The sequence below is a fragment of the Dromiciops gliroides genome, chromosome 1 (assembly GCF_019393635.1).
Source record: "Dromiciops gliroides isolate mDroGli1 chromosome 1, mDroGli1.pri, whole genome shotgun sequence".
Classification (NCBI taxonomy): Eukaryota; Metazoa; Chordata; class Mammalia; order Microbiotheria; family Microbiotheriidae; genus Dromiciops; species Dromiciops gliroides.
In genome coordinates, this window is record NC_057861.1 from 33,903,039 (window position 1) to 33,927,915 (window position 24,877).

The 24,877-nt window shown below is 55.6% G+C and overlaps 1 protein-coding gene across 1 annotated transcript in view; it reads right to left on the reverse strand.

Annotated features, from left to right (window-relative positions):
• Positions 1-24,877, reverse strand: part of NCOR2 (nuclear receptor corepressor 2) — a 267,801-nt gene that overhangs the window by 147,466 nt on the left and 95,458 nt on the right. Inside the window, 3 exon segments of the mRNA XM_043990128.1 lie at positions 3-69; positions 6,487-6,539; positions 17,389-17,445. Coding sequence (XP_043846063.1) covers positions 3-69; positions 6,487-6,539; positions 17,389-17,445 — 177 coding nt within the window.

Sequence of the window (24,877 nt, forward strand, 5' to 3'; positions counted from 1 at the left end):
ACCCACTGCTTCCGAGCGTGGTTTCTCCTCTTAAAGTACAGGATGAGCTTCTTCCGCATCGCTTGGTTTCTGCGAGGAGAGAGAAGAGGCCAGATTTGATTCATCAGCGGGCACTTCCTCTTCAGTACCAGCGCCTCCTACGTGGGAGGTCCCAGAGACCCCAAGACAAGGCCCCAAGCCCCGGAGTCTGAGCTCTGCCAGGGGAGACCTGGGTACAGGCTTGAAGGCCAAGAGACACCTGGGAACTGGGGGGGGGGAAGCAGGAAGGTGAATCCTCCTGCAAGAAGACAAACTTGAGGTGAGCCCTGGAGAGAGCCTGGGCCTCTGGGAGGCAGAGCGGCAGGTCCTGGGCACAAGCTCAGTAATCGGAGGGGGATGTTCTGCACTGGAAACAGGATGGGCAGGGGCCAGTCTGTCAGTGCACAGAAGGCGTGAAGGAGGAACCGCGGCGGAGCGTGTACAGCCGGGCTGAGGACTCTGAGACAGCATCTACTTTCACCCAGAGGTAATGGGGAGCCCAGCGCAGCTTCCGGAGACAGGCGCCGTGATCGTGCAATTCTCTGGGCTTCTGGACAGCCTGGGGAGCGGCCACAGGCCGTTCAGGGCCCCAAACTCAACCTCCGATACCAGCTGGCCCGAGTACCCCCCCGCAACTCCGACCACGGCAAGATACACCTAACCATCACTGGTAGGAAGCTGGAGGGCAGGGCTGGAGCTGATGAGAGACGAAAGGCCCCGCCGGGGCTGCTGAGGAAGTCATGCACATGGAGGGGCTCATGCGTCTGCTTTTGCTGCACACCCCCACCCCCAGCCACCCTGCCGGGCCTGTGGGGCCAAGCTTTCCTTCACAGGGACAGGGCAAGTGGCTACACTCTGGCTCTGAGACCCTCACGGAGTCGGCTCAGCGTCAGGCACCAGGGACACAGACAGCCCCCCAGCTATAGCCTCAGGGGCCTCAGCCTTCACTTAACGGCCACCGCTGACGGGGAACCCCCGGCTCCGGCGGCACCCGCTCCAAGAGCCAGGGAGCATGTCCTCACGTACCCTTTGGCCCAATGATGCCACCCCTGGCGACAGGCCCTGAGAGCGTCATTGTCCAAGAGAAAAAAAGAACTATTTGTCCAAAGACGTCTATAACGGCATTATCTGGGACTGCAAAGAACTGAACAAGACCCTCCTCAAGGCTCAGCAGCCTCTCTGGTGGCCGCCGATGTCACGGAACGCGGCGATGCCAGAAACCAAGACGGATACGACAAATACAAAGAAATCTGGAAGGGATCGTAGGAAATAATGCCAACAGAGCAGACACACGTACAGGCCTCAGGCTGTGAATAAAGCAAAGTGGAGACACAGAGAGAGAGAGAGATGGAGGAGAAGAGGGTGAGAGAAGGGAGAGACAGAGAGAGAGAATGAGAATGTAAAGGGGAGGGGGTGGGTGCATCAGCCGGCACTGAGCCAGCAGGGGAGGGGGTGCAGAAGAGCTGGGTGGGGGCTGGTGGGGGTGAAAGTTAAATGCATGATAGACTGGATGATGGAAGGAAATAAAGAAGGAAGGAAGAAGGGGAGAGAGGAGAGGGAGAGAAAGGAGGGAGGAAAGAAAGGGAGAGAAAAAGGGAAGGGAGGGGAGAGAGACAGGGAGGTAGAAAGGAGGATGAAGGATGTGGCGAGGGAAGGGAAGGAAAGCAATGGGAGAAGCAGCAGAAGGGTAGCCCATACTTGGAGTCAGGAAGACATGGGTTCAAATCCTGCCTCAAACACTAGTGGTGTGACCTAGGCAAGTGACTTACCCTCTCTGAGACTTAGTTTGCTCATATGTAAAAGAGGGGTAACGGGTGTCTGCCCGCTGCTGTTACTCACATCCTCAGCAGGGCTCTCCTAGGGGCACAGGGCCCGACACAAGCTCGAGCCAGCCTACCTGACAAAGACCTGCGGTTCACTCCTTGCCACCACTTCATGCAGTAGCTTCTCCCTGATTCATGACGACCCCTCCACGCACACACAAGGACATACGGGCCTTGTGTTCCCAGCATCCTACACTCTGGAGATCTGCTAAAGACTCCCTCCCTATGAAGAGGGGGGATTTCCTTTTCTACTCATGAAGGAGGGATGTAAAAACAACAGCTACCAAGAAAAATCTGTTTAAATGAAAACACCCCCACAAGCTCGGTCTCCAATAGTTGACCCTGCCTTTGTTAGCAGAGGTTGGGACCTAGGGGTGCGGAATACTGCAGGAATTATCAGACCCAGTTCCTTGAACTGCTATTTTTCTTCTTTCTCTTCAGCCTTTTGTCATGAGGGATGGATGACGGAGGAGCCGTCACAGTCATATTGAAAGATATGACTAAAAATAAGATTCTTTTTTCCCTGACGACTCAGTTTCCAAGAACTCACTTTGGCCCCAAAGAAGTGAGGGAGCAGCTACACCCAGGGGGCCTTCTCCTAGTGCTCAGAGCCAGGGGAGAGGAGGGGCAGGAAGCAAAGCAGAGGGTCTTCTCTGGGACGGGCTCCCCCAGTGGGGACAAAATGTTTCATATTGAAAATGCCCAGGCGTCAGCAGCCCCATTAGAGCCTGCCACCTTGAGAGAAAGGACCCAGGGATTACTGGGGGTGGGGGGTTGGGGCTAATTTCACCCCAATCTCAGGGCTCTCTGGGCTCTCGCCCCCGACTCTGCATTCATCCCATTATCCTGCCTCACTCCTCATCACCCCTCTGATCCCCCCAGGGACCCTAATTTGATTATCCAGCAGGAAGCACAAATTTTTGCCTAGCTTGCTGGTCCCAGGGACACAGTTAATGAGTTGATAATAGACTACATTTTCCCTTTTAATTAGGCGCTGGAGGTGTCAGATGCGCTCCTTGTCCCGGCCTGGCAGCAATCACTGCACTGGCACCTTCTCCCCCTCCTCTGCCATCCCCCATTAACCCTCCCTGGCCTCATCTGCTCAGAAGCCTTGGCGATTCACCAATGGCTTTCTGCTGCTTTCTCTGTAGATTCCTCCCCAGCAGCCTCAGGGCCTGCCCAATCAGAAGGGGAAGGCACGGTGCCTGGCACCCTGAAGGACTTGGCAAATGGGCACTGGCTCAAAGGGCTCCCAGCTACACCCATGAGGCCAGACTCTCCTAGGCCCTTCCTGGGAGGGGGGCAGCCGTGGTCTTTGCCTCTCTTTGTACCCCCCACCCCGCACTGTGCCTGGCACACTGTAGGCACGTAATGAACACTGGCTGACTATGGCTGCTTCAACCTCTAAGTCTATGACACTGGGACACCTCTGGGCCTCAGTTTCCTCATGTGTAAAATCAGAGGGTTGGACCAAACAGCCTCCAGATTTCTCCCAGCGAGTGGCTCAGGGTGAGCGAGGAGTCTAACAAGGGTCCCCTCCCTTCCTTCCACCAGAGCCAGGGGTCAGGACTGGATGTTACCAACAAACCAACAAACCCACAGCCCTAGCTGTGCCAAGGCCCCTCCCATGCCTAACAGGGCAGGGCTCTGGACCTCACCTGAGGCAGGGGGAAGGCCCTGGGAAGGTCCCAGATTTATAACTGGCTGGCACTAAAGGCCAGCCCAAGGCCCCTTCTGCTCCTTCCCCTCGCCCGAGAGCTGAAGAAGTTAACCCGAGGCCACTTTCGTAGTGATGCCAGAGCATCTGTCCCAGTGAGTGACCCCGGCCCTGGTGGAAGGATGCCATCGACAGTGACTTCAGTGCTTCTGGGACTGCCAGTGCCAGAATGAACTGGGGCATGAAATTAATTTTAACTGGGCAGCAAAAAAACAACCACTACCACCCAGCCATTGAATGTCAGGAAAATAAAAGGGATGGTACCCGTGGCAACAGTTTCAGAGAGAATATAAATCCCACCTGGCCTTATCTAAGGCAACTTTACTAGCAACTGGGGGGAGGGGGTCACCCCAGTGAAAGACACAGGGCAGATACTGGCCTGCTCCCCTCCCCCATTACCCCCGGGGCAGGCTGTGGGCCAGGGCTCACCTTCATCAGGAGACACATTATAAGCGCAGGGTTACTCTCATGCCATCTACATCCAGGGTCAAATAAAAGCAGCTCTTCTGGCTGCCACTTAAAGCCCTTAAAATCTGATTCCTAACTACCCTGCCTGGCTCATTACTCCATCTGACCCACTCCCACCCCCCTCCTGTACTCTACCATGTCACCAAACCGGCATTCTCAACTACCCTCGACACCTAACATCTCATCTCCCGTCCTGGCACCTCTGCCCAGGCTGTAGCCCATGCCCGGAATCCACTTCATCCTCTCCTCCAGCCTCTTAGAAATCCCTGGTTTCTGTCCAAGCTCAAATCAAGTGTCACTTCCTGAAGTCTCCCTCCCTCCCAAAATGACCTTGCATTTATTTGGAATGTATTTTCTACATAGAACCATCATGACATAGTGCATAGAGGCCCTCTGAGTCGGGAAAATAGGGATTCGAGTCCTTGTTTTGACACATATTGGCTGTGACCCTGGGCAAATCACTCAGCTCCTCACTGCTCTAGGCAATTCCAAGAAGGAGCCAAACCTGAGAGTTCAACCCCCGCAGAAGCTCCCCATACTAATGAAATCACAGGGTTAGCTACATGACCCTGGGCAAAACACTCTCTGAGACTCAGTTTCCTCATCTGTAAAATGAAGGTGCAAATAAGCATCCAACCTCCCAAGGTCACTGAGAGGATCAAAGAGGTAATTTATGGAAACCCGTGCTTTGTGTTAGTTATTAGACTCATCACCATTACTCTGCTGGCCACGGGCTCCTTTCAAGTCTAGGAACCCTGACGTCAGAACATTCCAGCCATCATCTGGCCCACACCCTGTCGGGGGCTGTGGAACACAGATGCTACCACAGGCCTGCTGGGGACGCCATGAGAAGCTCATCAGACAACGGTGAGCCCAACAGCTCCAGAAGCAAAGACCTTCCAGACGAGAGCACCCTGTCTCCTCCTCATCCCTAACAAAGGCAGCTGTGAGGACCAGGGGGATGTCACCTCCCCGGGTACGCTGGTCTGTGCTCCAGTCCTGGAGACCCCCTGCAGTGCCTGGGGAGGGGTCCTCAAGTTAAGGAGGGCTGAGAGCACCTCTTTCTCTGCTTGTCTTCCCCTTTAGAGAGCAGGGACTGTGGGAAACTGATCAGTGTTTGCTGATGGGGAAATGAGGAAGATCTGAGTTCAGATCTCGGGGAGACCTTGGGCCATTCAGCCCCCAGCTTCCTTATCTGTAAAATGGACACCGTGACAGCACCTGCCTCCACAGTGCAGCTGGGAGGGCGAAATCAGACAAAGTTTGCAGTGTACTCTGCCTACCTCAGAATGCCAGAGACATGTCTGCTGTTGTTTTTACTGTCCTTCTCAGCGGTCTTTATGATTAGTGTGAGAATAATAACTAGTATGACGCCGTTCAGTTTTCTTTTAGTTGTGCCCTATTCTCCGTGGCCATTTCCTTCTCCAGCTCATTTGACAGATGAGGAAGCTGAGGAAAACAGGGTGAAGTGACTTGCCCAGGGTCACCCAGCTAGGAATTTTCTGAGGCCAGATCTGAACTCAGAAGAGCTTCATCCACTGCACCCCCTGGCCAGTGGTGACGAGGATAACAGCAACAACAATGATGCTGTGAACCTAGCTGAGGTTCCCCGGCTCACTGCTTTGCCAGTGACAAAGGCTGGCTCCGGGCTCTCTGAGGTGGCCTGGGCCAAGGCTGATGCTCTCCCGAGCTCTGTCAGCCACCAGCTCGCTGGACTGTGAGCTCTCCAACCAGCAGCAGGCCGGTCCTTGGCCAGGTGGCTCCCAGCAGGCTGCCCAGGACCCAGCAGGGATCAGAGACCTGGAGCACGAAGGCACCCCAGGGGTGATCATGTCTCCTCCCTCATGTGACAGATGAGGACACTGAGGCCCAAAGAAGTAAAACCTTGGCTCCGGGTTACAGGGATGGTGGGTGGCAGGGGGCCCCACCCAGTCCATGCTGTGCCCCCGCTTCAGGGCCTTCCCCAGTATCCCATGGGCCTCGTATACACACGGGACCTGGGCAGGGTGAGAGGCCTTCAAGGCCCCCAGAGCAAAGATCACCCAGATCCTGCATTCACCACAAACACATCTTGCTACAAGGGACCCTGCCTCTAAAGAGGCCTGTAAAGAGGCCTCGCATGCGTGAAGGTTTGCTGATCACTCCCCACGACACTCCTGAACAGGTATATTTGGGGGGGGGGGACACTTGAACCCAGATCCTCCGGACTGATCTACTCCCCATCCCCCACTGGAAGAGCAGGCCTTAGAAACCCGAGTCCAATAGGAACAGTCCCCCAGTCGCCCCCAGACATTTCACAGGCCCCACTGCCCCCCCACAGAGACCACACCCTAGCCAGGCCCTATCCCAGTGCAGGCTCTGCTATAGCAGGCCTGGCCTGAGGAGGCACTGACTGCCCTCCCTCTGACCCTCTGGCCCAGCCTATGACGGGCCCACACCACAGAAGTGCTAGATACTTACATTTTAATGTTTTCATGATACTGCCTGGTGTCTGAGGGCTGGTTGTATAATGGCTGGAATAAACGAGAAAAGACAAGAGATCAATACAGGAGTCGACATAGAGGCCCTGGCTCCTGGCAAGCCCCGCCTCGCAGGGGCTGAGCCACCCACACACACTATCAACCCTGGCACTGAGTGCCAGAGACAATTAAGAGCCGTATGAGGCCCTGGAGTGCCAGGGCCTGGCTCAGCCACCAGCAGGAGACAGGCATGATCCCCCAACCCTGCCTGCGCTGGTAACAGTCATGCCATCGAGGAGAGGTGTGCACAGAGTGCTCTAGGGCTGGGGGAGGGACCAGCCCCTCTCCCAACAAAGCTGGCCCCCGGGGCCTTCCTGAGGGGCCCACGTGTCATGGATGGGAATGGAACCCAGACTTTTTGGCCTCTATCCAATCACCCATCCTATCATTCTATCACCCATCCAATCATCCTATCACCCATCCATCCAATCATCCATCCATCCAATCATCCATCCATCCATCCATCCAATTACCCATCCATCCATCCATCCAATCACCCATCTATCCAATCACCCATCCATCCATCCATCCATCCATCCATCCATCCATCCATCCATCCATCCATCCATCCATCCATCCATCCAATCACCCATCCATCCATCCATCCAATCACCCATCCATCCATCCATCCAATCACCCATCCATCCATCCATCCAATCACCCATCCATCCATCCATCCAATCACCCATCCATCCAATCACCCATCCATCCATCCATCCATCCATCCATCCATCCATCCATCCATCCATCCATCCATCCATCCAATCACCCATCCATCCATCCAATCACCCATCCATCCATCCATCCATCCAATCACCCATCCATCCATCCATCCATCCATCCAATCACCCATCCATCCATCCAATCACCCATCCATCCATCCATCCATCCAATCACCCATCCATCCATCCATCCAATCACCCATCCATCCATCCATCCAATCACCCATCCATCCATCCATCCAATCACCCATCCATCCATCCATCCAATCATCCATCCATCCAATCACCCATCCAATCACCCATCCATCCAATCACCCATCCAATCACCCATCCATCCAATCACCCATCCAATCACCCATCCATCCAATCACCCATCCAATCACCCATCCAATCACCCATCCATCCATCCAATCACCCATCCATCCATCCATCCATCCATCCATCCATCCATCCAATCACCCATCCATCCATCCAATCACCCAACCAATCCTTCCATCCATCCATCCATCCATCCATCCATCCATCCATCCATCCATCCATCCATTCGCCCATCCAATCACCCATCCATCCAATCATCCATCCATCCACACTTACTTAGTCCCCCCCCACCCCCATGGGCCGGATGCTGAGCTAAGAGCTATGGATACAAGGGGAAGGCAGCCCTGCCCTCAAGGGGCTCCCCTTCTACCTGCGGAAGCAAAGACTGCTACGAACATGACTGTGGTGGTATTTGCTCTCCTGAAACCCAGAAAATCCACTGCTGCCTCCCACTCTCACCTCTGCTCCCGCCTCCCTCTCCACAGTCCTAGGAAAGCCCCTGCCTTGCTCCAACCTGGCAATCTAGGCCTACCTCCTCCCCCAAAAAGTCTTCCCTGATAACCCAGCCTGATCTCACATCCTGGCTGGCCTCCTACCAGCTGTCTCCCCTCCACTGGCCTCAGGTCCCTCCCCTGTCCTAGGAGAGGTTAAGACTATGGGGCCTCTTCGGCCCTTCCAGCTTTGAAGCTAACATCCTAGACCATGAGACTGGGAGAAGGAAAGAAGCCCTCAGAAGAAAAGGGCTCAAGATGCAGAGACGGGCCGCTGGAGGGACCCAAGACCGCCCCTGCCTGCTGGGCCCCCTCCAAGCCGTGGGATCCCAGCCTGGCTGGGCCCTCCTGGTCCCTCCCAGATGGAAGTCAGCTTTTAGCACCTTGTCCCTGTGGGCAGAGCTCCTGCGTCACACCCTGCCCTCTCTGCCTCAGCGGAACAAACCTACTCTGCCTTGGGGGAGAGAGAGGCCGCCTGGGGCCAGCTCACAGCGCCCCCCCCCCCAACACATACACACAGCAGCTGCCAGGCTCTCCTCCTGAGCCCAGTGGGTCAAAGAGAGTGGGACTCCACCTGCCCCTCACATGACCACCCTCTTCTGCTGGGCCCCCCTGGGGCTGCCCCCGTCGGAGGCACAACCGGCCCAGCCATTACCTCCTGCTCTTCTCTCCACTCCCCCAGGCTTTCACCCTCTCCCTTCTCCTACCTGGGTCAGACTCCAAGGAAGGCTGTCTCCACTCTGTATTTCCTCACTCCCACTCACTCCTCAATCACCTACAGTCTGGCTCTGGGCCACCCACCTGGGAGTTACTGGTGATGGCGTCACTGCGCACTCTGGTGCCCCCGCCCTCCTCCTCCTGCCCTGTCCACAGCAGCGCCTGGCACAGACCTCCCACCGGGCGCTCCGGAAGCTGTGCCCTCCTTCCTGGGCTCTCTCCCCATTAGCACTCAGCAGCACCCCCGGCTCTCAGAACTCCCCATGCTGCCCACTTGTCCTGGCTGAGTGCCTGCTGGAAATCTTCACCCTGAGAGCTCTCCTCACAATGTATAGGAAGCGAGGGCCCCAGGAATCTGTGTACAGACAAGAAGCCCTGCCCTGGACCAGGCCGGGGACAGACAAGTGCCACGGGCCCCTCCTCAAAGAACCTACAAGGGGACAACATTCATAGCGTTTAGAGCGCGCTTCAAGGTCTGCAAAGATCTCGCACATCAATGGCATGTGACCCTCACAACAACCTGGGAGGTTGAGGCTCTCTTTTTTTTTGCGGGGCAATGGGGGTTAAGTGACTTGCCCAAGGTCACACAGCTAGTAAGTGTCAAGTGTCTAAGGCTGGATTTGAACTCAGGTCATCCTGAATCCAGGGCTGGTGCTTTATCCACTGCACCACCTGGCTCCCCCCTGAGGCTCTCCTCTTACAGATGAGGAAACTGAGGCTGAGAGTTGTCCTCTAGCCAGCACATATCTAGGCAGGACTTGAATCTGGCTCTTTCTGAGTCCAAAGCTAGGGTTCTCTCCTCTACCACACCTTGTCTCAGTCTGAACATATCAATATGCAGGCCTTTGTTAACTGCCCCCACAAACTGTGCTAGACACTAGAACTACAAATATGAAAATGCAACAGTCCCTTCCATTAAGAAAAGGGACTTACATTGGAGGAGGAATCCAGTGGGATCCCATCTGGAAAGCACTTGGCCCAGTGCCCAGCACACAGTAGGTGCTCTCTTTGGGGAGAGCCGCACAGGTACTCACAAGGAAGGCTACTTTGGAGGGGAGATGTGAGTAGGCTGGGGCAGCAGGCAAGGCCAAGGCGGGGCTCCAGCTGAAAGCCCAAAGAGGCCCCCCAGGGACATCAGCTGAGCGACCTCCTGACCCACCCCTCGATTTAGGGGCCGAGGGGAAGGAGTGCAGAGGCCTGGACTCCCGACTCCGGAGGACCATGGATGTGATCTGGGAGGACCAGAGTGGGGAGGCTGCGGTTTCTCATCCCCGTCCGGGTCTGAAGGCTCGAGGTGACTCTGCCACCTCCCTCCAGGTTCCACCACACTGATAACTGTGACCCAAGGCAGCTGGCCACTGGAGGCCTACGCTGGGGCCTGACCGCAGGCACACCATCCATCCACACTCCCCTTGTGACTGAAACATGCCACGAGCCCATGGGGCTTAAGAGCAGGAGGCCGGAGAGGCAGGGGACACTGCACCTGCAGGAGGCCGCCTGGGGCACAGGCTAGCTGTGTGGGGCCCGCGCCTCTGCCTCAGTGGCCTCATCTGTAAAATGGGATTAATGCAAGGCTCTGCCTCCTAGGATAATTGGGAGGATCAAATGAGACAATATAGGTAAAGCACTTTGTAATCTTTAAAGCACTTTGTAAATGTGAGCTATGATGATAATCATGATGACAATGAGCTGTCAGATTAATTCCCCAAGGTTCTGCCCATTTGTGAAATTGGCTCAAACCAGAATCTCGGCCCCTCCCTGCCCTTCTCTCTTGCTTGGGGCCCGGCCGCACAGACACATGACTTCTCCCCACAGTGACAGTGCTCTTCACCTACACTGTAGATAAAACTGACCAGACCACAAGCCTCCAGGAGGCAGGGGTGGCGACATGGGGCTATCTCTGGAGGCGATCCGCTCCTACCGGGCAGAAGTGGGGGGCCCTGCCTGAACACAGGGATAGACTCAGCCTCCTAGAATGGGCACAGCATCGAAGGACAGCCCCCACCTGCCAGGCTCCAACATCAGCTTTGTGCACACCCGGCCAGGAGGACCCTCACTGACCCCAAAGGGCTGTTCAGAGCTTTCTCTCCTCTAACAAGCCTGTGACCTTGGCTCCCCCCCTTTACAGAGCAGAGGCAGGCAGTGTTGGGGGGAGCAGTCGGCCTCCTCAGGCACACACTGACTGCGTGACCCTGGGCTGGTCCCTCACCTTCCCGGGTGCCAAAGTGCCCTCTGAGAGGGAGTTTCCTCACGCAGGAGTTGCCTGGACCAATGAGATCATGGTCCAGCTCCAATTTAGAGAGCTGAAGTGATTGGCCTGAGGTTACCTAGCTGGTAAAAGTCAGAGCTGCGATTTTCACCCGAATCTCCCCCAACGAAGTCCAGGACAAGCCCTCCTCCCCAGTCCCCTCCCCCCAGTGCCAAGGCTCCAGGGGCCTCCCAAGCTGTGTCACATCCCCTGGTGCTGGGCCCCACCCATCTCTTTTGTTCCTGTACTTCTTGGCTGAAATCCTGTTCTGCCAGCGGCGACTTCTTCCTAACTCCCATTGGTAACATGTGGCAGCTTGCTCACGCCCACTGCCCTGTGGGCCGGGGACCCTCCTTCCCATTCCCGTGGTCATGACAAGAGCTGACATTCACCTAGCGCTCTGGGGCCTACAAAGTGCTTGGTACATGTGCGGAAATGATCATTTCTCTCTTGTATTAATAACTAATGATGAATTGGCTTTCTCCTTCCTCAGCCAGAACCCAGCCTGTATGGGAAATCTTAGGTAAAGACTTCCCAGGCTAAGATCTAACCAGAGACAGAAAAGAAATTCTGAGTTTAGGCAATGGAAAGATTCCTGCTCATTGGAGCTACTCAGACAGGGCTGGGCTAAAGTGGATTGTCCCTTTGGTCAGATAAGGAAATGGATCCAAGTCACATGGCCCCATGGCCCCCATCTCATTATAATATTCATCCTCTCATTCACTGTGAACCAATCAGAGTTGATTGTCACCCCTCCAAGGCCATGTAAACTGTGAGCCCACAGCCATGAGGGGCCCAGGCAGTCAAAAGTAGCACTGACCTCCTTTGTTAGTAACGTGCTAACCTTATGGATACAATCATTAAATTACCCAGAAACAACAGCTCTCGAACTTTTTAAATGTCACAATATTATCTCATGTGGTGCTCCCAACTAGCCTGTGAGGTAGGTGCTCTCACCATTCCCATTTTACAGACAGGGAAACTGAGGCTAAGGGCCTAACCCAGTTTAAAACAACTATTACATGTCTGAGTCAGAAAATGAAATTCAGTCTCCTGGCCACCAAGCCTTGCACTGCCCCCTATGTGGCCTGGCTGCCTACAACTCCACTGGCAGAGTACAGGAATTAAAAAGCCGGGCCTTGGATTCAGGAGCCTCTAAAGGCACCTCAGGGCTAATAGGCCCTGGGCCCCTCAGTCACTTTCAGTCACATCCGACTCTGATCCCACGTGGGGTTTTCTTGGGAAAGATACTGTATTGATTTGCCATTTCCTTCTCATCTTACAGAAGAGGAAACTGAGGCAAACAGGATAAAGTGACTTGCCCAGGGTCACACAGCTAGTAAGGGCCTGAAGCCTCAGGTCCTCCCGACTCCTAGCCCATGCTTTATCCACTATGTCATCCAGCTGCCCACTCAGGCTCCTCTGAGAAGGAATAAGGAACATGGGAGATGACCCAGGCCAACCCTGTCTTGGGAAAAGCAACAAGGCACAGTGGAAGGCAGGCCCAATTTGAAGCAAGACAGCACTGGGTTCAAATCATGGCCAGCCCAGCATTCTACTTACTTACTACCTTGGGTAGTGTAACCTTGGCAGAGACATTCATGTTCTCGAAGCTCCCCCGGCCCATGATGCTACCACCATCCCCCGGCTCCTCATCCCAAACACACCTCCCCGGCCACTGATGCCCACATAGTTTCTTCTCCCTGGCCCAAGGTGGGCTCTTGGAGGGTGAGGACTGACTTGTAAAGCCCGGGACTTTGAACTGCGCTTGGTGCTAGCAAGAGGTGGTTCAATGCTTTTCACGCTCACCCACCCATTCATTCAAAGGCCCCGACGCCGGAAGGGCTCAGCCTCACAGCCAGTGGTTACCAAGATGCTCTCACAAAGCCATGGAGGTGAGGGCAACGTCAGGCATGACTAGGACCTCATGGGACGAGGGGCTGCCGTGGGGCCCAGACTCGGCTGGGTGAGTTCAGCCCCCTTAGCCCCCTGTGACTCAGCATTCTTTAAACAGCCCCCTGCAGGCGAAGGAAGTCAAGCGACATCATGAAGGAGGGGGGCAGCCAGGCAGGCAGACAGTCTATGGGCCTCCTCCCCTCTCTCCACCCTCCCCCCAGGACCTCAGGGGCTCTCCCCTCCCCTCCTCTTCTCTTTCCTTCCCTCTCCCTCCCTCTGTCTCTCCTCTCCCCCTCAAACCCCCCCCACATAGGTCTCTATCTCATCTCTAGCTCCTCTCTCCAAGCCTCCCTCCCTCCCACAAAGACCACGTTTGGTGCCTCAAGCAGACAGAACACAGAGGGTTTAGGAAGAGACACTTCCTTCCTGGTGTCCTGGTTACTGGTTAACCCTTCTCTGAAGGTGTTTCCCCTTCATGCGGCTGGGGGCTGGGGCTATCCGGGGTCAGGAAACCATTTTTAATTCATTCCTCTCTGTTCCCCACCCTCCGCCCCAATTCTTGAAAGCCTCCAGCTTCTCCAAGAAACAGCAAAGGGGCGGGGGCCTCAAAGCCTGGCAGTGGGGAGGCAGGATCCAGCTCGCCCCAGGCACAGAGAGCACCCCACCAACCATACCTCTGTGGAGGTGGAAAGATCCCGGGTTCAGAGCCCATCTCTGACACTGGCTACGAGGCACATTGCCTCCCTCAGCCTCGGTTTCCCCATCTGTAAAATGAAGAGCTTGGGCTCCCAGGCCTCCCCAGGTCTAGATCTATGAGCTGTGACTGTGGCCGGTTTCTCCTGTTCAGTATCCTGGAGAACAGACTGACAGACTGCCTCAACTTACCCTATTCACTGACAGATAGCAGAAGGCTATTTCCCAACGCTCTGGCTCTTGTTTGGGGTGGGTGGGGAAACAGCAGAGCCTTTTGGAAACTTTCAGCCCCTCCCTAGAGAGCCAAGGCCTCCCATACCTGCGACAACTGGGAGATTTTCTCCCAGGCCACAGAAAAGGGGTGTCAGACCTAAAAGGGTCATGCCCCGCCCTCACGGCGGTGCCCGCAGAGAGGACGATGGGTGGTCACCTGCCAGGGAGCCGGACACGCGTGGCCTGAGACACCAGGCCCTCCATCCCTCCCTAGCGGCGCCTTCCCTTTCCTCATATTAACTTCTATGTGCTTCTCTATGTATACAGTGGTGCAATGACTGAATCCCCTCCGCCCCCACCCAGGGCAATCTGTGCCACACCAAAACCCAGGGCCTGCCCTACTCAGCACACCCCTGTGGCTTCCTATCGCCCTGGGCTCAAATACAAAATCCTCCACTGGCTTGGGAAGCCGCTCCGCCTCCCCCCCAGGCCTTCTTAGGCATCATTACTCCCCTCCCTGTGCCCTGAGGACAGCCTGGGCCACATTTGGTCCCCCAGCTCAGCTAAGATAGCCCAGCCTCCTCCTCCTCTGTGGCTCTGGACACCCCCGACCAGGCCCAGGAGCCAGAGGATGGCGGCACTAAGAAGGGGGCTCAGGAAGAAGCGGCCCGGGTCAAACCCCACCTCAGGCCAGTTCCCTGACTAACCTCAGACAAACCTCTTTGAGCCTCAGTTTCCTCGCTTGTAAAACCAGAGGGGAAATGAGACGACCTCAGGGCTCTCTCTAGCTCCTAAGGCCTTCTTCCAGGCTACCCTCGGCTCACTCCCCTCCTGCCCAGGGACCTGCCAGTCCAGCTCCATCAGCTACACTGTCAGTGGTCTTCTGTGGGCCCAGCTCAGTGGGCGGGGGAGCCTGGATGCCCTGCCTAGGCCCTCTTCTCCCTGCCCCTTTTTCCTCTCCCCCACCCCCATCTTCTCTATCTCTCAGTCTCTCTCTCTGTCTCCCCATGATTCTCTCTCACTCTCGCTCTGTGTCTCCTTTCTCTACCTCTGTCTCTCTGTGTGCGTCTCTGTGTCTCTCCTTCATCCGTTCTTCCCACGGGTTTCACTATCGTCCCTGGGCAGATGCCAAGGCTGAGATCTCCAGAGGGGGCCGGCTCTCCCCTAGCTCGTGGTCTCTATCACCAACTGCCTCCCAGACATTTCCAGGGCATGTGCTCCTCCAGAGGGATCTTGAAGCTGTCCCAAAGGGACATCACGACTTTCTCCCCCAGACTCCCCGTTTTTGCTGACAGCGAGGCTGCTCCTCTGTCTCCCGGGAGCACCACATATTCCTCACTCTCTCTCGCCCCAGTATTGGAGCAGTCACAGCCCCTCTTGCACCCAGCCCCCCACCTCGGGCCCTCCCCCATGCTGCTGCCACGTGGCCCCCTAGGGTCCTGCAGAGTTAAAAGTAAACGCTCTCGGCCTGGGCCCAGCCTCGCCTCCCAGCCTCCCCTCCAGACCAACTGCCCTCTCTTCCCTCCTCACCCTTCATTTCTTCCGCACTAGCTGGACCGGACTGCCCACCTGGAATGCCCGGCTCAAGGATTACTTGGTACCTCAAGCCTCCCCTGACCCTCCCCTCCCCTCCTCAACTACAAGGGGCCCTTCCCAAAGCATCTGGATCCACCTTGTGCAGATGCTCAGCCTTCCACTGACATTTAGGCTGTGGAGATAATGCTGTTCATTCACCTGCTCCCTGCATTCCCCTGTAAGCTCTACTGTGTCTACTTGTGCCCAGTGCCCAGCACACAGCAGGCACTTCATAAATGCTCACATCTACTGACTGGCACACAGGGAGTGCTTAATACTTTGTCATTCATTCATTCGTTTGTTCATTCATCTGTCCCTTTGTCTATCTGTCCATCCATCCCCCCCAGTTTCTGGCTTCTTTCAAAGCTCGGCTCCAGGACACTTAAAGGGAGCTGACTGATTAATCCCGCAGTTGGTGAGCTTATGTACCACCTTCCCTCCCCAGGAGGATAAATGCAGTCCCCCCCAAGGTAGCACATCTTTTTCTTTAACTGAAATCGCACTTGCCTACACACGGCAGGAATTCATGGCCTGCTTGTAGGACCCCCCAGGACACAGCCCCTCCCATCCACCCAATCCTTCTGGCTGGGGCTCCTGGAGCCCCTGCACGGGCTGCTTCCTCCTCCGCCTCACCGGACGCCGCCCAGGGCTCATAGGCCAGAAGCCTCGAAGCCCAGACCCCTGATATCTCTGACGTCTCTGGCACCCACCGTTCCCATTTTTGAGAAAGGGAAGCCAAGGCAGGGGCATCACTTAACGCTTCCCTTTTCTATAGCAAGAAGCAGAAGGCCAGGGCCCTGAGCATGGCCTGTGGGTGCAGAGAGAACCACAGGAGAGGGTGAGGGGGCCCAAGGGCACGGGCCCCCAAAGGCTGTGGACGAGGGCCACAAAGGGAGCCGGGGCAGGTCGGGGTTGGAGGCTTGGACTCCGGAGCCTTCCCAACAAGGGCAGCGATGACTAAGGGCCAATTCAGAGGCAGTATGGTCCAGTGGGAAGCACTGTGTGACCCTGAGCAGGTCGGAGCCTCTCCGGGCCTCGGTGTCCCCATCTGTAAAATGCGAGGCTTAAATCCACTTGCCTCCCAGATACCTTCTGGCTCCAGGGCTGAGATCCTACAATCCCCCTTCTCCACAACAGGTCATGTCAGCCGTCTTCTGCCCCTCCCCAGGCCAGGACACCGAACTTGGCACTGCTCAAAGGGGAACTGTCCTGATGTTCCTAAGTGGGCCTTCTCCCAAGGAGAGTCAAAGACGCCAGATGAGCTGTGCCCAAGGCCCAACAACAGGACCGGGGCCCAACCCTGTCTGTGGAGGCGCCACAAAACACACACACACACACACATACACACACACACACACACACACACACACACACACGCCAGACACCCCCGTGCCAGCTGCCCCACCACTGGGGAGCAGCTCAGCCTTCCGACCAAACGCATGCTAACCATGTCCCGACTGCTGCTAATGTATTTAAGTTTCATTTCCCAGGGCTTGCACATTTGCCTGCCCGCCCGCCCTCCCTCCTCCCCCCACCCTCACACTCACATTCACACACACATACACACACACCCTCATACTCACACTCACAGTGCTACTTCTCAAGGCTGGCTCTCACTCAGTGGCTGGACTCCACTGCTTTGAAGCTGCCCCCAGTGGGTGAGCCCCCAGTAATGCTGCCCATTGGTCCTGCCCACTGAGCAAGAGAGGAAGGCCCACTGGGAGTTTAATCCAACCCATGGGGTTAAGTGCCTGCCCCTTCCCCTCGGCCAGGACTTCCCTATCAGAAAATGCCTGTTATCTGGTTTATTTCCTGCCCTAGGAGAGAGCCACCAAGGAGATGCTGCCCAACCAGATGCTTGCTTCTTTCTCACGCACACACGGGCACACACGCATGCACACGCACACCCCACACACACATGCACACGCCCCCTCACCACCCCTACCCCAAGGCCCCAGACTCCATCTTACCAGTTCTACTTGAGGGCCTAGGCCTTCCAGGATCCGATGGGCAGCTTCAGCTTTCTTCTGTGGAAGGAGAGGAGAAAGAAAGATAAACAAACAGGTCTGGAATAGGGCGATCCCATGTGGCTGGGTTGGGCCCCACCCCATCCCATGAGCACCCAGGATCAATCCTTACTCACTTACCTGTAATGGTCAGCTTGGAGGCCTCAGGACCCAACATCCCCCCCTCCCCAGGTCCACTCAGGCTCCCCCAGTTCTTCAGTCACCCCAATCCCTTTGGAGAAGTCCCCCGGCCCATCTGGCCCTTCTCATTCTCCTCCCCAACACCATCCTCCCTGGGAAAGAAGCCATGGTCCCTTCTCAACCACCCTGGCCCTAGCCCAGCCTCCCCCTCCCCATCCTGGCCAGGCCCCGGCTCTGCTGGGGAGGGGGCAGCTCATTCGCTCAATACCTAGGAGCTCGGCCTGCCCCCTTCGTTTCTCTCCTTCACCTTCGCAGTTGGTCAGATTTTCTACAATGACCTCAGCGCTATGGGAGGGAGGGAGGGAGGGAAAGGAGGGAGGGTGTGGAGAATAAGCTTTAGAAAGTCAGAGGAAGGAGGAGGAGGAGACGGACAACTGGGGGAGGGGAGGAGGAAGGGAGAGACAGACAGAGAGGACAGACAGACGCCCTTCCTAGAACTCCTTGGCTCAGTCATCACGTGAGTCTTTCCAAGCAGCCCTTGGGTCCTCCCCTACTGCCCTCCCCCCTCCCCAGCTCATTAGAAAAACAGGAACATGGGTGATAATCTGCTCCTCTGCAGTCACTAAATACACAGTGGCCACGTGGCAGTGCATCCATCTGTCCGTGGGGCAGCCTGAGCCGGGGCTCCACATAAAGGCCTCTGTTACTGGCAGCAGGGGCGGCAGGGAGCGGGCCCGAGCAGCACAAATAGTAGGGATCTAAAGTGCTCGTGGTGGGAAGAGGGGAAGGAAGGAGGGAAGTGGGGGCCTCCTTGGCACCTGGCGCTCTGAGCCCAGAGTTCAGCCTGGCACTGATGTGGGTGCAAGTGCCCGCCACGGGCACACCACAGACAGAAGGTGATTGGGCTTCAAAAGAAAGGGGGAGGGGGAGGGGGCAGCTAGGTGGCTCAGTGGATAGAGCACTGGCCCTGCATTCAGGAGGGCCTGAATTCAAATCCAGCCTCAGCCACTTGACACTTAAGTAGCTGTGTGACCTTGGGCAAGTCACTTAACCCTAACTGCCTCACCAAAAAAAAAGAAGAAAAGAAAAGAAAGGGGGAAACGTCTGTCGTCTCCCCCCCACCCCTCTGGGCAGGGCCAGGGGCTGGCCCAGCTTCCCAGCCACTTTCTCCCACACACCCATACCCCTCTAACACTCCAAGACAGCCGAGTGGGTAAAACTGAGCAGGGCATTTAACGCCTCCTATTCATTCATTCACTCACTGACTCACTCATTCAGTGAGTACTGTCTCAGATACTGTGCTAGGCACAAGACTTCCACCCATGATGATATACAAAGTGAATACAAAGGAATGGGGGGAGGCCAAGATCAAAGGTCTAGGCTCAGGGGCCCTCCTCAAGGAGAGTCTGGGATGAAGGGGGGTCAGTCTAGGAATCAGTCTGGGCCCAGACTTAGTCTGCGAGCCAAGTCAAGGTGCCTGTGATCAGTCAGTGAGTGAGTGACTGGGTCGCTGAGGTCAGGGGATAAGGGGGATCAAAAATAAGTAAATAAAATGAAATAGATGAAAGAATGGATAAATAAATCACTGCTAACATTTAGAGAGCGCTTTAAGGCTTGCAGAGCACCTCACAGATGTGACTTCCTGCTAACAACACTGTGAGGTACATGCAATGATTATCCCCAGAATGCTGAATGACTTCCCCAGGGTCACACAACTAATAAGCATCTCAGGCAGAATTTGAACTCAGTTCTTGGACCCCAGTTCTTGGACCCCATCAGTGATGCTGTTTGAGGAAGGGTCGATGAGAGCAGGGGTCAAAGAAGGAATCAGTCCTTGTGCTGAGTTTAGGGAGCAGGACTGGGGAGGGTGGGGAGGGGGTGGCAGATCCTTCTGAGACCTGAGGTTACTCAATGGCCAGGTTATAAATGAGGTTGGGGTCAGCCAGTGGCCAGTGTTAGGGTCAGACTGTGGCCAAGATAAGACATCACGGCAGGAGATTCAGGGAGGGCTGGAGAGCAGGCCAGGCCATAGGCCGGGGCTGTGTCTAGGGTTGGGGGCCAGTTGGCCACAAAGACTAGGAAGAAAAAGGTCAAGAGGGTCATGGGAGGGTGGTGACCATGGGTGACCAGGGTCAAGGAGGACATATGGTGTCTGACCAGGGTCAGGGAGAAGCCCGGCCTCTGACTAGGCACTGACCAGCCTGTGATGGGGCTTAGGGGTCAAGCTGAGGCCGCAGCACAGGACAATTTCCAGGTGACACTGCTATCCTGTCTCCGACACTGACGACCTGTGTGACTTTGGGAAAGTCACTGAAACTCTCTGGGCCTCGGTTTCCTTTTCTGTAAAAAAGAGGTGTCGGCACAATCCAGTGGAAAGAACAGTAATGGATGGAGTCAGAGCTGGAGGAAGTGGCATCAAATCCTGGCTCTGCAACTTACTGGAACCCTGACCCACATGGGCGGGCCATTCGCCTCTGCGGCCTCAGTTTTCCTTTCTGTAAAAGGAGGGCGTGAGACCAGACCAGGGCTCCTTAAACTATCTCCACTCATGACCCTTTTTTGTCTATGGAAGTTTTACACACCTCGGGTACAGAGGTACAGGAAATAGGTAGATATAACCTTTTATTTTTCATGACCTCCACACTGAGCTACGTGACCCCACATGAAGCTGAAACCCACAGTTTAAGAAGCTGGAGACTAGATAACCTCTAAGGTCCCTTCTAGCTCCGGGAGGCCGATGCTAGGATGAGATCAGGGTGGGGCTGAGGGCTTCTGGCCTCTTCTGTGTCCTGGATGCCCCAGACAGGCCACCTGGTGAAGGCAATGGGCCCTTTGTCAGAACCATGGTTTTTTTTTGGTTGTTGTTGATGTTTTGGGGGGTTTTTGGTGGGGCAATGGAGGTTAAATGACTTGCCCAGGGTCACACAGCTTGTAAGTGTCAAATGTCTGAGGCCGGATTTGAACTCAGGTACTCCTGAATCCAGGGCCGGTGCTGTATCCACTGTGCCACCTACCCACCCTCAGAACCATGTTTTTTAAAAATGAAATGTGTGGGAGTACAAAAGAAACAAATTCTATGGAAATAGCAAACAAAAAATTATTAAAAAAAAAAAGTTCCCAGACCCCCAGTTAGGAAGCCCTGGCCTGGATGGTCTCCAAGGTCCCTTGAAGCCTGGCCTTGGTGAGCTGACAAGCCACAGGTGGGCAGCCCAAAGCCCACCATGGGGTGGTGCGGTGATGGGGCGGGGCGGTGGTGGGGCAGTACGGTGATGGGGCAGTGCAGTGGTGGAGTAGTGCAGTAATGGGGTGGTGCGGTGGTGGGGTGGTGCAGCGGTGCGGTGAGCTGCCCAGCCTGGGCCTGGCGGGCGTCTGCCATGGCCGGCTCACCTGTGCCAAGGCCAGGAGCTCCTGCACAGCGGGGGCTGCAGCTCCGACAAAGGACTGAGGGGCCTATCCTTGGGCCAAAGGGCCCCTTGCAGAGGGAAGAAAAGGAGGCAGGGAGCAGAAATCAAGATTTCAGCAGCCAGGCTGAGGTTGGGAGAGAACCCCGCTTAGCTCCAGTGCATTCATTAACAGGTTAGGACACAAGATGCACCTCAGATACTTAGATATGTGTGACCCTGGGCCAGTCCTTTCACCTCCCTGGTGCCTGATTTTCCCCATCGACTCCTCAACTGAGAAGTTTGGATTAGTGACCTCTCCAATCCCTACTAGCTCTAAGTTGATGACTGTACCCTTGTCCCTTTCACCTCTCTGGGCCTCAATTTCCTTAGCTGTAAAATCAGAAGGCTAAAATAAAAGCGATTCCCAAAGCATGAGCTGCTGACGTCGGGCTTCGAGCCTAATGCTTTTCTCACTACTGTCCTGTCAGTGGTACCACCCACCCTCCAACTGCTGTGGCTCACATCAGCCATCCTCAACTCTTCCTCCTCCCTCACCTCCCAGGTCCCATCAGCTGCCCAATCTTGTCAACACCACCTTCATCATGTCTCTTGCATGCGTCCCTGCAGTCACATGGCCCCCTGCAGAGCTCAGGTCTTCATCACCTGCTGTTTGTAGCCCCGGAGTCCCCTCCAAATTCTCCCTTCTGCCCTGTCGCATGGCAACCATTACAGAAGCACAGACCACAAGGCTTCTCTGGCAGCACACTGCTCCCACAACACCTGCCCCTCTATTTGGGCTTAAAACCCTTCTGGGCTGATTTGTCATCCCTACCCACAGCCAAACGGCTGAGGCTGTGTGCCCCACACATCCCATGCCACCGCCTGCCTCAGTTTACCCGGGCTGGCCCCTGTCTGGAACGATCCCCTCCCCAGCCCAGCCTCTCCTGTCCTGAAGACCTAAGCTTAAGAGGCTTCTCCCAAGCCCCATTTGGCAGTGGGCTCAACCCCACCCCCACCCTGTGGGTGTGCCCTTCTCCCCCAGCCCCTAGAATGTCACTCCTCAAGGGCAAGGACTATTGTCCTCGCTGTCTTTATGTCCCCGGGGCCTGGCACAGAGGGCCTGGTACACAGAAGGCCCTTAACAACCACCATGAACTGAGGGGGACATGGCCAAAGGGCAGCGTCCAGCAAAGAGGCTGCTGAGAAAAGAGCATGGCTGCCCAGAGCGAGAGGAGACAGCCCTGCAGAAGCAATCAGAGCCTGCTAATGAGGGGACGCCCAGATACAGCTGATCCCGAGAGATGGACGGACAGACTGATAGACAGGACAGAAAGGAGATACGGACAGAAGACAGATGGAGACCCAGACAAGTGGAGACGGGTGTTTACATAAGAGACAGACTGAAGATAGAGAGATAGAGGTGGGCAGACAGACAGACAGGATAGAAAGGAGATACGGACAGAAGACAGATGGAGACACAGACAAGTGGAGACGGGTATTTACATAAGAGACAGACTGAAGATGAGGAGAGATAGACAGGGACAGATGAAAGAGATGGGTACTGTGGACTGAGTCCTGGAAGACATATGGCTAGAGACAGACAGACAGACACGGATCGACAGATGGACAGACAGAAGATGGAGACAGATACAGACAGTGTGTGTCCCCTGCATCTCAACTCCATGAGGACAGGGCCTGTCTTTTTGCCTTTATTTGTACTCCCAGTGCTCAGCACACAGCCGGTATCTAATCAGTGCTCGCAGAGTTGGCCACTGCCTTGACTGGTATTGTACCCCACCTCCTCCTAGTCAAACCTGCCCCACTCCTTTCCCGAGAATAAGCCTCTGTACAGAGCCCTCAGCTACCTAAGGCTGCCTGCCCACCCTCCCTTGCCCTCCTGGCTCCTCTGGTCACCTACCACTGACAGCGCCTTCCCTTCATTACATTATACACATCATCTGTGTTTTCACTAGAGAAGCTTATTCATTCCCAGCGTCAACCACCGGGCTAGCAGCTTGGTGGCACCATGGAAAGAATGTTGGGCCTGGAATCTGGAAGATGAGTTCAAATACAGCTGTATGACCCTGGGAAAGTCACTTGACCTCTGCTGCCTCGGTCTCCTCGAAGCACCTCCCTGCCCATGCACTCTGCACACCTCGAAGCATCCTGCCAATACCTGCCATCAGCCACATGCCTATCCCAGCCCTTAAGAAACAGCTGTGAGCTGACTGGTGACTCCCATGTGGGTTTTCCAAGGCCGGCCTGGGAAGGGGGATGAGCAGAAAGACCACAAGCTCAGAGCGTGTTTTGTCCCAGCTCCAGGAGCCCTGAGGCTGGCTCACGGAATGTGTCACGGGCAGGAAAGATGAAAAGAAAGAGCGGCGTCTGCTTGGCTAAGCAGAGGCCTCAAGGCCCTATGGAAGCTGCCCAGGAACACACTGGGAAGAGCTGGGAGGACCCTGGGGGTTATCAACTCCTTATTAAATAAATTGCCTCCCCTCTGTGCCCCTTACAAATATTTTCCCATTTAATCCACACAACCCTTCAGCTCTGCTCCAGAGCACCACAGGACGGCCTGAGTGGGTAGGGCTGCTCCGACTGCAGAAGAGGAGACAGGAGTACCTGAAAGGTGATGCCCTCAGCCAGGAGGACGCCCCTTGGGTCGCTGGGCCTCAGAGGGCAGAAGCTCCAGGATGACCAGGTGGGCCTTCAGGTCAGTGGGCTGCCTGGAGCACGACCACCCACCTGCTGGGGAATGCTGCAAAGGGAGGGGGTTTAGCCCTTGGGCTCCCCGGACTCAGGGTGTGCATGAGCAGTGTGTACTTGGGCCAATGTGCGTGTGGTCAGTGTGTGCTCAGGCCTATGTGTGCTTGGCCAGTGTGTGCGTGTGCATTCATATGTGCTGAGAGCCATGGACACCCAGTGCAAATGGGCAGCTAGTCACGTTGGTTTCCTCAGAATAAGGGTCAATGCTACCAGAGTATGGCTAAGGGATCCCTGGGGAAGTCAGGGGGAAGGTTCTCCCTGCCCTGGGAGGGCCACCAAGGAAGACTCACTCTAGCAGCGATCAGGAGCCTGGCGGTTCTGTGCCCATGGCAGCTCTCCTGGGCAGATGCTGAGAGGCCGCCCTCTCGCCAGACATCCTGGGGACTTCAGAAAAGAGCAGGAGCCCCCCAAGACCCCAGCCGTCCTGCAAGTTCCCCCTTCTTCCCCATCCCCTTCTCAGGCCTGAGCTCCCTTCGAGGCTCAGCCTGGTTCCTGCTGGGCAGCAGGACCTGAACCTTTTCCGCCTCCAGACCCCAGGGCCTGTCGGTCTGTGATGCATCAAATCAAAGAGTTAGGATTGCAAGGGAAGCCAATTATCGTGAAATAACGGTGGGGGGCTTCTATCCCACTTCATGGACGCCCGGAAATCTGGTCCCACAAAAGACCTTCTTTCCCAGTGGCTCCCATTGCCTCTGGTGACCTCATGCTTACTAGGCTATGTACCTGCTCTCCCCACAGTGTGCCACAGAGGCAGGAACTGAGCCCCAGCACTTAGCACAGGCCTGACGGAATTCAACTTAAAACCTGCCTTGCAATGACTAGAATTGGCCTTCGGGGGAGCTCTTCCTTTGGGGGAGAGCAGGGCCTTTCCAGACCAGGGCCTTCAAGGGCAATGCTTTTAAATAGGACCTTCCATGTTAAACATTTATTAAGTGCCTGCTATGTGCTGGACCTAGGGATAAAGAGACCCTGTTCTCAGGAGGTCCTGTGTTCTAGCAGGGACAGGGCAAGTGCAAATAGAAGCAGATGGGAAACACAGATAAAGAAAGCCTTGCTCAGCATGCCCGGAGGAGATTCTGATCCCAGGGTCAGTTCCTGACCTTGTCTCAGTATCAGTGGATCCCTTTGTAATCCTGGGTTCATTTATTTGATGCATTTACAAA